Source organism: Gossypium raimondii, chromosome 13, assembly GCF_025698545.1.
Source record: "Gossypium raimondii isolate GPD5lz chromosome 13, ASM2569854v1, whole genome shotgun sequence".
NCBI lineage: Eukaryota > Viridiplantae > Streptophyta > Magnoliopsida > Malvales > Malvaceae > Gossypium > Gossypium raimondii.
In genome coordinates, this window is record NC_068577.1 from 37,765,064 (window position 1) to 37,777,433 (window position 12,370).

General features: G+C 42.5%; 3 protein-coding genes and 1 non-coding gene across 4 annotated transcripts; 1 reads left to right on the forward strand and 3 right to left on the reverse strand.

Moving 5' to 3' along the window:
• Positions 1 to 517: 517 nt before the first annotated feature.
• LOC105796758 (probable cytochrome c biosynthesis protein) lies at positions 518 to 1,102 on the reverse strand. Its single transcript, XM_052626719.1, is given in 3 exon segments — positions 518 to 902; positions 904 to 937; positions 1,044 to 1,102. Coding segments are annotated over 3 exon segments (465 nt in total). The 3' UTR covers positions 518 to 530.
• Positions 1,103 to 1,329: 227 nt separating this feature from the next.
• LOC128036052 (uncharacterized) lies at positions 1,330 to 1,662 on the forward strand. Its single transcript, XM_052626718.1, has one exon. The coding sequence runs from the start codon at positions 1,444 to 1,446 to the stop codon at positions 1,660 to 1,662; it is 219 nt and encodes a 72-aa protein (XP_052482678.1). The 5' UTR covers positions 1,330 to 1,443.
• A 650-nt stretch (positions 1,663 to 2,312) lies between these two features.
• On the reverse strand, positions 2,313 to 8,051 carry LOC128036051 (uncharacterized). The gene is given in 3 exon segments (XM_052626717.1): positions 2,313 to 2,761; positions 2,764 to 2,800; positions 2,803 to 8,051. Coding segments are annotated over 3 exon segments (750 nt in total). The 5' UTR covers positions 3,277 to 8,051; the 3' UTR covers positions 2,313 to 2,522.
• Positions 8,052 to 8,259: 208 nt separating this feature from the next.
• Positions 8,260 to 8,333, reverse strand: TRNAW-CCA (transfer RNA tryptophan (anticodon CCA)). The gene has a single exon. It is a non-coding gene; the product is annotated as a tRNA-Trp (tRNA).
• Positions 8,334 to 12,370: the final 4,037 nt, after the last annotated feature.

Sequence of the window (12,370 nt, forward strand, 5' to 3'; positions counted from 1 at the left end):
CTCCTCTCCATTCCACACCCTTAATGTATATAGCATGCTTATGTGTAATATTATCTATAATTCTACTATTTACTTATGTTCATATCAAAGCTGTCCACGCGAGTCATAGTCAATAAATTATTTATATATTGAGATACGAAACTCCGAATTAAGATCCGCTAAATTTCTCTGAAACTATACTCACATATATTCTTACCATAAAATTTTCAGAATTTATGGTTTAGCCAATAAGTCTGATTTATTCCTTAAAGTCATCCACATTACATTGTCATGCAGTTTTGACCTTTCTTCACTAAAATCAATTATCTCTTAAATGCGGGATTTGGAAGATGTTCCCATTTGTTTCTATATACTCATTAATAATTTTAAACATATAAATTCTAAACCATAATTATTTTTATACAATTTTGTAGGGCGGACTGCTCTACATTCAGCCACGCCACAGTGACCCCCGAAGCGATCTTCTTCTATTTGCGGGACGAAATCCGGCAGCCAATTGCTGGCTCTGAATAACCAGCCCAGCAATAAGTTCAATTCTTCCATAACATAACGGGGCGGGGTTGCGCGCGAGCCGAGTGACGTAGGTGCACAAGAGTACTTCGCGCCACAACCATCTCTTTTTTATAGGTTATACGGACCGATGCCTGCTGCTTCATCTGGGAGAAAAGAATCATAGATATGCCGGTCATTAGAAGGAAGAACCGCCATAAAAAGATTCCTCGTGTATCATCTGTAGCAAAACTATGAACGGGAGCTAGCAATCCGGACCGTATTGAAAAGGTTCCTAAGACACAGCATGGAAAAGTCACAATATTAAGAAACGAGGTCCAAGAATGAAGAAGGGGTAGAATTACTGAATGAATACGAGCTGTGGCTAATACCCGAGGCATAAAAGAAGCATTTTCTACGGGATCCCGAAACCACCAGCCACCCCGACCTAATTCATGATAAGCCCACCAACTTCCTGGCAAGATGCCTACGGTTAAAAACCACCAACATGTCAAGATCCAAATTCGAATTGGTTCCTGGTCTTGGTCAGATACCACTGTGTTCGCGGCGGCGGTCCAACAAAGAGGCGAAGTAGTGGTATCTTTCTTTCCATTACGAACGACACGCTTCGCCTGCTCCCTCCACGTGTCCACTAGCGCTCCTGTCCAGCAGAGCGAAGAGAAGGCGAAAAAGCGCCGCCGAAGCAGCATGAGCGGGCTTCTATTGCTACGTAACAATAGAGCAGGATAGCATTTTGCGCCCACATGTTTGAATTTGAGGGTAAAAAGCTCGCTTGTTATACGGGATCCGACGCATCCAGCAGAGCAAAGCAGCGTTCCATTCTTTTCGGCGGCATCCTTCCGCATTGGCGGCGAGTGGAGTGCCACAATCCCATTCATCATTTTTGATCTACATAAGCCAAAGCCCATAGCACTGGCGACGTCTCCGGCATAAATGCAAGGAGGATGTATAGCTGATATAGGATCTTGTGGAACAGGATTTGATTCCGCAAGCGGTTCGGTACGAACGAAGAAATTTCGAACAAAAGGATCGGAACTCACTGATAGGAAAGGAGAGAAAAACAAAGCAATGCCAAGAGCTCCGTCAATCCGCTGTTCATCAATAGACGAAGCTCTCTCTTTATCATCTCGTGCCAGATGTAACAAAGGATGAGTCCTTTTTCCTTCTCGCGAACCACGGGAGCGCCTAGCGCCCAGAGGAGAAAAGCTCATTTTCCTTTCAGGGTAAAGCGGCGCATAAAAAAGGGCTGGTCCGTCAAAAGTCCGGTTCCTTCGCGAACAAAGTTCAGAATCAACAAAGGTTCGTAGAACGAAGGGAGTGTACAATTTTTGTGCAGCCCCACTTTTTTGTTCGTAACGAGGGAGAGATAGAATGGAGTTCTTCACGAAGTTCGAGACAAAAAAAGAAAAAATAGTTTCTCTATGGCCTCCTCGTTTTGAGACATTATGCCTTTGGGGTCGACCCCGGTAACAAAGAAGGAATCCATAAAAATTTGGGATCCGACACCATGATAAAATACTACCCTCATGATTAGACCATGTCCCTGAGATTTGATAAAAGAAAGGTGCATTAGCGGTTAATACGTTGTAATTGGATAAGTTATTAGGAATATGACGGAACGAAAGACCAAGGAAAGAAAGAAGAATGCACCAAAATGCAGGTGCTGCACCAAACGCTGGTGGTTGTTTCTTGTTGTAAGTGAATGCAACGAAAAGACCCGGAAATAACGAATAATGAAACAATTCATATATTGGCATTTCGTGCTTATTTCTAAAATTCTGCTTTGTTATTCCCATCATCCGGTAACCACAGGATGATCCACAAGAAAGGTGGCAGGATTCGAACCTATGGCCGGCCCGACCCTGACCTGCGGGGTTGGGTGGCCGGCTCCGCACCTCGGTAAGCGCTAAGCTATAGAGTCAGTATCTATATCGGTCCTAAACCTTACCTTGAGACCTTGCTTTGCAAGGACAAAAAGGCCTGGGATCGTACTCCGCCCCCTCTTAGATCGTCTAAGCATAGAGCTTTTCCAAGGACTCTTCCCCCGTGGCGGTATGCGGATTTTCGAGGGCCCGAGCTCCCCGCCCCATCCAATCTCCCGTTGGATCAAGGTCTGCCATTTGTTGGATAATCTCAACCTTGACCTCGAAAAGATCTTCGGCTTGAATACGAGCCATTTGTATGACCTCGGCAGAGGGAGAAGAGTTGTTCGCCAAAAGGCGACGTTGGATGGATAGAACGCAATCCCCCCTATAATTTCATCTTCTTGATACGGATAGGGGACTACTGGGGGGTCCGATTAGATGGACCAGCTTCCTCCCCCGGGGAAGCGACTGGATTAGCGGGGGGCGCAGGCCTTTCTTCTGGCTGATTCACCGATGTGCTCTCGGGTTCGGTTTCGGAAAAGGGCTCCAATAGGACCCGAATCCCGAAAGAATCCTCGTCCCGCGCGGACGAGCTTGACGCGCCCGAAGCGCCTGACGGAGCCATTGTGGTACCCCAGCTTCCGGTCTCGCTATCAAAAAGAAAAAAAAGCGTGGCCAAAAAGAGACCTCCGGTCCACCACCCGAGCCGACTAAAGAGGAAGTGGAAAGATTTTCCCAATAGGAATGCTTTCACCCTCACTAACAGGATATTCAAATCAAAGTTGAGTTGAATGAGACAGTAGCACACAGCCAGCAAGAACAAAACTATCGAAATTCTGACCCAATAATTAGACACTCGAAGTCCTTGAAATATAAACGTAATCCTCAAAAAATTTTCCATTTTGATTGCCCCATTGGGGCTTCACCACAAAAGGGCTATGGGAGTCGAACCCAATTCTGCCAAAACCCCCGATAAGCAAAAGCAAGAATGAAACTGGCATACCTTTCATCTACCTCTCTTGCTTCTCTTATGAAATTGATAGTTAAGATCATCTACCTTTTTCATACCTAAAAGCAGCCTCTCTCTTATATACGTTAGGACCAAACTCAACTGATTCACCTCAAGCAATCACGGCTTCTTCAACGGGTGAAGAAGTAGAACTTTCTTTCGCCTGGTTACGATCCGATCTGTCTATTCTATGAAATTTCGAGTTAGCGCGGAGTGGGAAAAGAAAGAGAGAACAAGCGTTATCGCACAACCCTCGAGGCGAATCTATCTATCTAATAGCGGTCGATTAGCGAAATGAAATCAATGGCACAGCGTCCGATTCGATCACTCTATCGAGTAGAAGTACAGGGATGATTCAATCGATTCCTCCTTGAAGGTTTTAATCAAACTACCTTCCTGATCTGAGATGAAAAGGCAAGAAATTTGTTAGCTTTCTCGGCTTAACGACTCTTCGGCTTAAGGAGTTTACTACTTACAAGGCCTATATTTCTTAAAAAAAGACGAGATGAGATCCTGTGGCCGAAGTACCAAACCCAAAAAGAACGAGTTGAATCGGATTCTCGCTCAAAGCCTATTCTCGAGGCACTCTTTCTCTTATAGCGGAATTCCCCTTCACTTGCCAAACCTTCTTCTTCCTGGTCCTATCGAACCAGACACTGAATACCTGGCCTTACCCAAGCCCAAGTCTAGTTTCGAATCTAGTCTCGGCATCAATCCGTGAAAGCCTTCAAGCTCAATCCCTTCCTTCTAGGCTTCCCCGCTCTTTGGGATAGCAGAAATACTAAAGATCGTGGCATCCCTCAGTTCCTTTAGCACAAGCCATTACTTAACTAAATTACTTTTATAGTAAATACCTTCTCTTCCTCAAGCTAGTACCAAAAAGCCTATTCCGAAAGCCGTCTTTCAATGCCTGTGCCCCAAAAGAATGCTAGGTTCAAGGGTACGCACCTACTAGCTGCGAGCCTAAGATCAAAGGCAGTTCCAAAAAGGAGTTCCCTATTTCCAGCTTGATAAAGTTTAGTCTCAGTGCCAGTTGTAAGGTTAGGAAAGCCAGGTATGATGAAATCTTCTTTTCGAATAGGAATTGATTCGATGTTATTATTATAATATGAAGATTCAACTGAATATACTGTTTTCAAGAAGGAATCGCCATCACCAGTGGAAGTTGAACCCGGCGATCTCTTCCTCCTGAAGTATGGAAAAAGGAAGAAAAACCAGTCGGAAGGAAGGACAAGAAAGGAGGTATAGCTCAAGTTTCTTGCCTCTTCCTCAATCCAGTAGCGAGGTTTCAACGAGTTCTTTGTACGCGTGTAACGCCAGTGCCGATAGCCTCTTCCCAAAGTCGGAAGAAAGTATTTACAAGCATCAGCGGCCAGGCAGAAAGCCCCTGTTCCCTACGGAAAGGTTCGATAGCCACTTCAAAGATAGAGTAAGGGCGGATACTAAAACCCTACTAATTAATAATTAATTTAATAAGGCGGTTCAGACGTTTTATAAGACCTTTCTATCAGTGGTCCACTTTCATCCAGCTTGAAATAAACATCCCCGCCTCTCGTCTAACTCGAGTTGCTCCGCCCCTTTGGCAGTTAAAGTAGCTCGCTTCAAGAAGTAAGATCATATCATAAGGGAAGGTATGTTACGAGCAGAAGTTCTCTTTCTAGTGGAAGTAAGAGTAGCAAAGTTAGGACCGCATATAATAGGGGGTGCGAAAGAAATTAGATTCCCCAGAAGTTGTCCAGTTGGGAAAGCCAGAACTCTTGTAAACCCGCTTGATAAAAGGTAGTGGTAGGGACAGTCTCAGTACCACTAAAAGTGCGATAGTCCTTCAAGCAAGGGACTTGGGCAAACAAAGTCCTTACTCGTATTCCACCAACTACTCGTGTATCGTATAGAGCTTTTTCCTATCCTTTCTGCATAGACTTGCTTCGCACCTGTGTCCAAAGCCAGTTTTACTCAAGAGTAAGAATGATAAGGCATTTCGCAAGCTTGAATCCCTATAAAAAGCCCCTTAAAGCTTTAGCCTGAAAAGAAAAGTAACCTCCCCCCCCCCTCCAAACTATTCTAGACCAGTTTCAGTCCCAGCGAGTGAGTCAGTCAATCCTGTTCGAAATCTAGCGCCCGCTCTCGCTCCAGTATACGTGTAGGGGAAGCACCAATGAAAGTTCACCTTTATCGTTTCCTTTGCTCTTAGAACCGATTGGAAGGAAGGCAGTAGCTCCTCCTACATACGAGTAGGGATATTCTGAACTAAGGTATGATTCTATTTTATTTTCCTTTGACAGACAAAGTTCTAGTAGCTTATTCCATTTGTAAGGTTCGATGAAATCTTCTTAGATTCATCCTTTCCCAGTTCTAGTTATTGTTGATTCAAGCTCTCATCTCAAGTAAGCAAAAGTAGGGAATTGAAAGAAGTGGGCTCGATCAAAATAGAGTTTTATCCTATTCATTGCTTAACATTTCTAATCAATCAAGCCTCTCGCTTCAAAGCCCGTCCTTGTGTATCCTTCAACGTCTGTCCCAGCGATAGTATGGTCGCGAACGAGAGAAGACCAACCAAGCCAGCCCACGAGCGCTATTGATGTTCGAAAAAAGTCTCAGTCCCAATTCGTTTTCGAGAGTCCCTGAAGCAAGGAAGCGTCTCTTTCCATAGCCCTTAATTAATGGTTTTTTTTTTTGACCCGTAAAGCTAGGAAGATTGCTTATGCGAGTAGGGCTTTAGCAGCTTTTTTAGATGTTATAGATAGCGGTTGAAGTTGAAACGAGAATAAAAGTATGTACGAGCGGAAGTTTTCATGCCAGCAAGTGCCTTTGTTTCGGGAAAGGCCAATACCCTTCTTGTAGTGTATAGTGGGGAATCCAGTTGAAGCTATACCGTAGTGGAGGTAGAGTTTAGTAAGTAGGCCTAGTTCCCTCCTTCCCATTTCATAACAAGTATAGCCAGCTCTATTGCAAGCCCGGACTTGTTTACCCGGAAATAAGTCCAATAATAAGCTAGCAAACCAGCTCCTGTCATGTGCGATAGTCCCGGAAGTACGCCATAAAGTAGTAAGCCAGCTAAGAAGTTATGCTTTTAGTCCGTTAGTGATAGTAGGAATGCCATTCAGCCAGTAGGAATTCATTAGGTCTTCCAAGCGAAGGAGTAGCAATCCGGTTCAAAGCCAGTAGTACGCTTGTTAACACGTATGGGATATAGAATCTTTTTCCTAGTAGGACGGTCTCAGTCCATGGCCTTTCGCCTCTGAAAGCGTCCTTCCTTCTCAATGCCCGGGCATCCATCCAATGCATTCTTTTCGATCTTGTACCCACGGTACACTGAACACCAACCCAATAAAAAGGAAAATAAAACTACAAGCAACAGAAAGCTTTTTTTCTTTTTCTTTCTTTAGGATAGCTTCTCCTTACTGATCACTTACTTACAGTCCTAATTCATAATTTCTGGACAAGATTGTATTGGCAGTACCGGAACATGCCGCGTTGAGCTTGGTTCCGAGATTCTAGTCTACTTCCTTAATCCTAACATCAGCGCTTTCGGATATCACCTACGATATTTGTGATGAGTCTTTGGAACCTGATATCCTTCTTCTCACTTGTAACTGACTGACTGAACTAATAGGGTACCACTTTCCTTCATATTCTTTGCACAACCGTAACTAGCTTCCAGGTAGCTCTTTCGCCCCGCCATTCCTTCTTCTCTTACTTGCTTGTACCTGACTGCCGGATACTGTTCCTGTCCTGATTTACTGATTTCTCTTCTCTTCTTTGAATGCACGAGCATTCAAAGGTGGTTTACTTACTTGTTATAGTAAGGACCAACTGTAACTCCGCATTCATTAGCTCTTAAGCCAGTGAATGTGAATTACAGTGAGTAGCAAGCAAGCGAACGGAGCGTAGCATAGTTCGCGATAAGCTAGTCAGCAGGAATAGCGGCCTTTCCGCTGCTAGGTCTAGTCGGCAATTCAGCTGCTAGGATGAGGGACACGAACGCATTAAGAAAGCAAGTGAACTCCCTCTAAGCAGTACAGGTCCTTCTTTCGTTTCCGCTGCGAGGTCTTTCACCCCACGCCAACCAAAAAGGCAGGTTCATCAACCCCGCGAGGGTAATTATTTCGCTTCTAGAGCGCTCAGCCCTGTGTCAGAAAGAGATTGAGGGCACATTCCGGCTAAGAAAATGAGTGAAATCCGTTTTTGCATAGCTTGCATTCTCTTTATTCGCCAATGAACATCTACCTTTCGTCTGTAACGTGCATTTTTTGCTTTATTTAATGGATCTCGAACTTGAGTGAAAGCCAATGCGTTTTCCGAAAGGGGGTCTTGAAAAAAAAAGGCCTACCCCTTGGCAGGAGATGTTGAAGTTGCGCATGAAGTAGTCTCTATCTCCCGGTCGGAGACAAGGGATGGATGTCGCTAGGCTAGGTCAACTCTATCATTGGTTTAATTATCCCTATTTCGATCACTAGAAAAAGATATGTGCTACTACTATCCCGATGCAGCGAAGCTAGGTGGTGCTATTATGGCGGGGGAAGGGTCTACTTCTGCTCCATCGGAATGCTTTTGGTGGCAGGTCTTTCTATTACCGATATGGACCTCACTAGCGGGTCTCATTCTGTACCTAGGTAAACGATCTATATAACTAAGGTCAGTATATGAATCTGCTGCGTCTTTTATCTCTGGTGTTGGATCACCTACTCACTACTGCGCTGCGACAAGGACTGGAACTGCCTCCGCTTTTGGACCTTTGATTAATTAACATCTCTTTTGTTTATTGACCTCCTATTTCTTTGTATTAACCCTAAAAAACAAACTGGAGGTCAAATTCAGACTTTAGACTGCTGTTCAATTATTTCATTGTCATTCTCGATCTAACAAGAATGGAATCACGCTCTGTAGGATTTGAACCTACGACATCGGGTTTTGGAGACCCGCGTTCTACCGAACTGAACTAAGAGCGCTTTTTATTTTCATAATAAAAACATAATAATAATAAATTTTATGTGACCCCAATACATCTTGCATGCATAAGATAATTATATAATAAAGAAGCCCTTGGCATAGAAGCTGTGAAAGAATAGGCTGCTGGAGGAAGAACCGCCCAAAAGCGGGAGAGAAGCGGAACGGGCAAGTCAGCCAGAGCTACTTTGAGGGAAGCCAGCTCCTCATCTGACTTTGAAGGTCGGTGTCGAGGAATGGCATGGTCTCCGGGAGAAAGAAAGCCAAAGGAGCGAAAAGCACACCATCCTAGGTAAGCAGCATCTTTGAAGCGGCATCTCACTCAATATACGCAATTCTCAGATCTGTCTTTTCCGGCCGATTCCATGCCACTCTACTTTGGACCCTCTTGCAGGAGCTCGGACTGAGTCTAGTTTAGGTCCATCCGAGGGTTTGGACGTCACTTCTTCACTTTTCTGCTTTTTTTTTGGATGGGTGCTCTCCCCCGAGTGAAGGCATAAGCCGTAGACAGTCACTAGTTTGATCGCTATGCCATTCTCGGCAACGATGTGGTGATAGCTGATCGACGAGTTGCTTCGGTCTACCTTGTTGAATCATCTACATTGATTGAGGACTCGATGTCAGAATGCATTCTTCCCTGTTGTAGAAGTTTTCATATAGTTCCTGTAGCTAGTCGTAGATGCATATTCTAGCTGCTATCGGATCAGAGGTTCGGGGGATTTTTAACTAGATTTTAAAATATATATTCATTTCATTCCTGTTGGATCTCTTGCTTTCAAGTTCTCTTAGTTTCTATGTAACTCAATCAGGACGTAGATGTAGATACGGATAGGGGTCAACCGGGTAACCAATCCCGGTGGCTGGATGACTCCTTCACCCTTAGATCGCAAGACTAAGGCCAACGAGGCGGAACCTCGGTGGCGTGATAGGCTGGTTCTCACCAGGGTCAGTCCTCTCACAAAATTTGAGTTTCTAACCTCACTCTGCTTGGTAAGGCAGAGCCCTATGTTAGTCACATAGGCAACCCCCAATGGGTTTCTTAGTGAAACTCATCAAGGTGAGGTTTGGTGGGCTAGCTTATAGCTATTCTATCACTCAGGGATCCAGAATGGAGCAACTGGGGGTGACGCGGAAGCCACCCGGGTGGGGCTGGTAAGATATGATATCAAGCGGCCTCATGCAGGTAACCAAACCTGCGTAGGAAGCTTATTTAGATAAATGGCTTCCATCTGGAATACCTTTTTGATAGGATATCTATAGTTAGACTCATCAAATGGTGGAAGATCTTAGAAGATCTTCGGCTACTAAAGTCAATATAAGTTGATTTTTGTAGTCACTGATGGTCTAACCTAACCAAGGAGCTCTGTATCGGAGCATACCTCTTTGCCAAGCAGGTAGTTTATATGAATCGCCGGTCAGGCGCTCTGTTCACTGCCTTATATCTGAATACTCGACTCGATTCGAGAAAACTTCAAATAAAGTTAGGATGATAAAATGAGATTCAAAACTCGATTAACTCAAAAATTTTCGATTCGATTCGATTCGATCGAATACTCACCCCTAGCATTAGCTTCAAGTTTTGGTTTCTTGGGCCAAGAATTCCAATATTGAAATCTTCGTTTTCTTGGTTCTTGAAATCACCTAAAATATCAAAATTGGACTAAGATTTGATTTCTTGATTTTCTTGAAAATAAGAAAGTGAATCTTGATTTTCTTTTCTCCTCGTATGTGCTCCTAAGGCCTTTGTAGCAAAGTCTTGGATAGTCCCATTCAATCTTTCCTTGACATGCTTTGCTTTTGATCTTGTTATTAGGCCTTGATTTAAAAAATGCAAAGACCTGTTCTTGATGGATTTGGAACAATTCCAAGCTAGCAATTAAGGGAAAGCAATCGGTTAAAACATATTTGAAAGAACAACGATTAAAATCAAATGAAATCAAAAGAAAAGGTAAAAATAAAATTCGCCCAAACAAGAACAATGGAAACCCAGATGCTTGGATGTTATGGTAAAAAATTAACAGTAAATGGGTCGTTAAAGGTAGTTAATTCAGATATGCGTTTTAAGCAAAAAGAAAATTGTTAGTGAAACGGTGCGTTTCAGAGAAGGGTTAATGGGTGTTGCGTTTTGTTAAATGGTGCACTTCACCTTTTAATAAAACAATGAGTTTTGGGCTAGGGATTAACCACTGTCATGTAACAACTTCCTAACTGATTTCCTTGTAACTATCAATTCTTTCCATTTTAGAATTGTTGGAGACGGTAGGCAATTAGGGAATAGTTTGATTGAAATTCTCTTCCTCTTTAGTGTTCTTTTCTTCTTTTTCTCTCATTCCTTTTTAGATCTCTTTCCTCTTTCCGAAACAATCCGTAACAAAGGTATCAAAGCCTTGCGATCCTCAATGACCAGTGATAGGATTACCACCCATTTGTAGAAAGACATTGGTCTCCTCCAACAAAAAGTTTCCAAACTCCAAGTAGAATTCCCAATGACGAATCAATTATTAACTAGACGGTATTACCTCTCGGCCTTTACTGCCTAACTAATCGACCGGTACACGCTTACCTCTTAGCCTCACTTTCCTGACCGGGATAAATCCACGATATACTCGGTAAGCTTATCTCTCGATCCACTTGCCTATATTATTTCTTAGGGTCGTCAATCCTAGGGTTTAAGCACACATGAATTTATACCAATAAATTCATGAGAAACCCTCGTTAATTTCCTAACTACTCACACATCCACGCATTAAACTACTTAATTAATTAAACAGTTCCATAACCGAAACATGCTAGATATAAGTAAAGCATAATAGTTTATTCAATTATTCATAAAAACTCTAATTGATCAAGTTAAGAAAAATATAAGTAAAAGAATAAGAGATAGGAAAAAGCTCATGAATAAATATAAGTGTGGTTCTGGAGCAATCTCCGCTCGCAATCATCTTCACAGCGGAACAGGAAGAATTCTGATTACACGAACATAAAAATAAACTAAAACTGAAAAACTAAGTAAAATTGTCTCTACAAGTCGACTCCCCCTCTAATGGAGTTATAAGGGCGTTTATATAGGCAAATATTATGGTTTTAGGTGCCTAAAATACCCTTGATACTTTGAGTGCAAGTAAGAAATAAAATCTAAGAAAATCTACCCAAAATATGGTTGTTAACGTTAGCACTATGTCATGATGTCGTCTAGGTTGTGTTGAAACACTGGGATTCGGTGTTACAACACAAGAGGCAGTGTCGCGACACTAGGTTCCGATGTTGCAACATCGATGCCTATTTTGTTCCAAGATTTTGTTTTTTTTTTTTGCTTCGATCTTCAGTGTCTCGATATGGTTTTCGTCCTTTATGTTTTGGGGCCTAAAATGGCACCCTACACACTCAAATAACCCGTTAGTCATTCCCGAGGCCCGAGTTGGCCTAACAGGTTATCGAAACACTAAAAAATGCGTAAAAATGCTTCTTTTGCTAATAATTACTTCTAAGCTACTAAAACAGAAAACGAAACAAACTACCATAAAATGAATTGAAATCAAGCTTATTACGTGCCGAAAATAGTCTAATTTGCCATAACGAACCGTGGCAGATCAAACTTAACAACTTGACTGCCTCTAAATGTGCAAACATTTGGAGTTGAAATCATACAAATAACTATATTTAAAATTAGTGCAGTATCTGCAAGTGAACAGGTCAAATTGTAATATAAATTTGTGTTATAATAAAACATCGATAAGTATTCCGAAGATCATACCCAAGGGATTGCATATTGGAGAAATTTATTATTAGATTTCTTGGGCCGTATGAAATTATCGAGAGAGAATTGGTCAGACATTACCCCCAGAACTTGAGAAATTCACAATTTTTCATGTTTTGATGCAACGTCGGTGTAGATCAGATCCTTCCCACGTGATTACTCCCGATGAAATTAAATTTCAACCTGATTTTTCGTACAATGAGGAATCGGTGAAAATCTTGGCTAGGAAAGTTAAAGAGCTACGAAATAAACGAGTATTGTAGTGAAAGTATAGTGGCACTG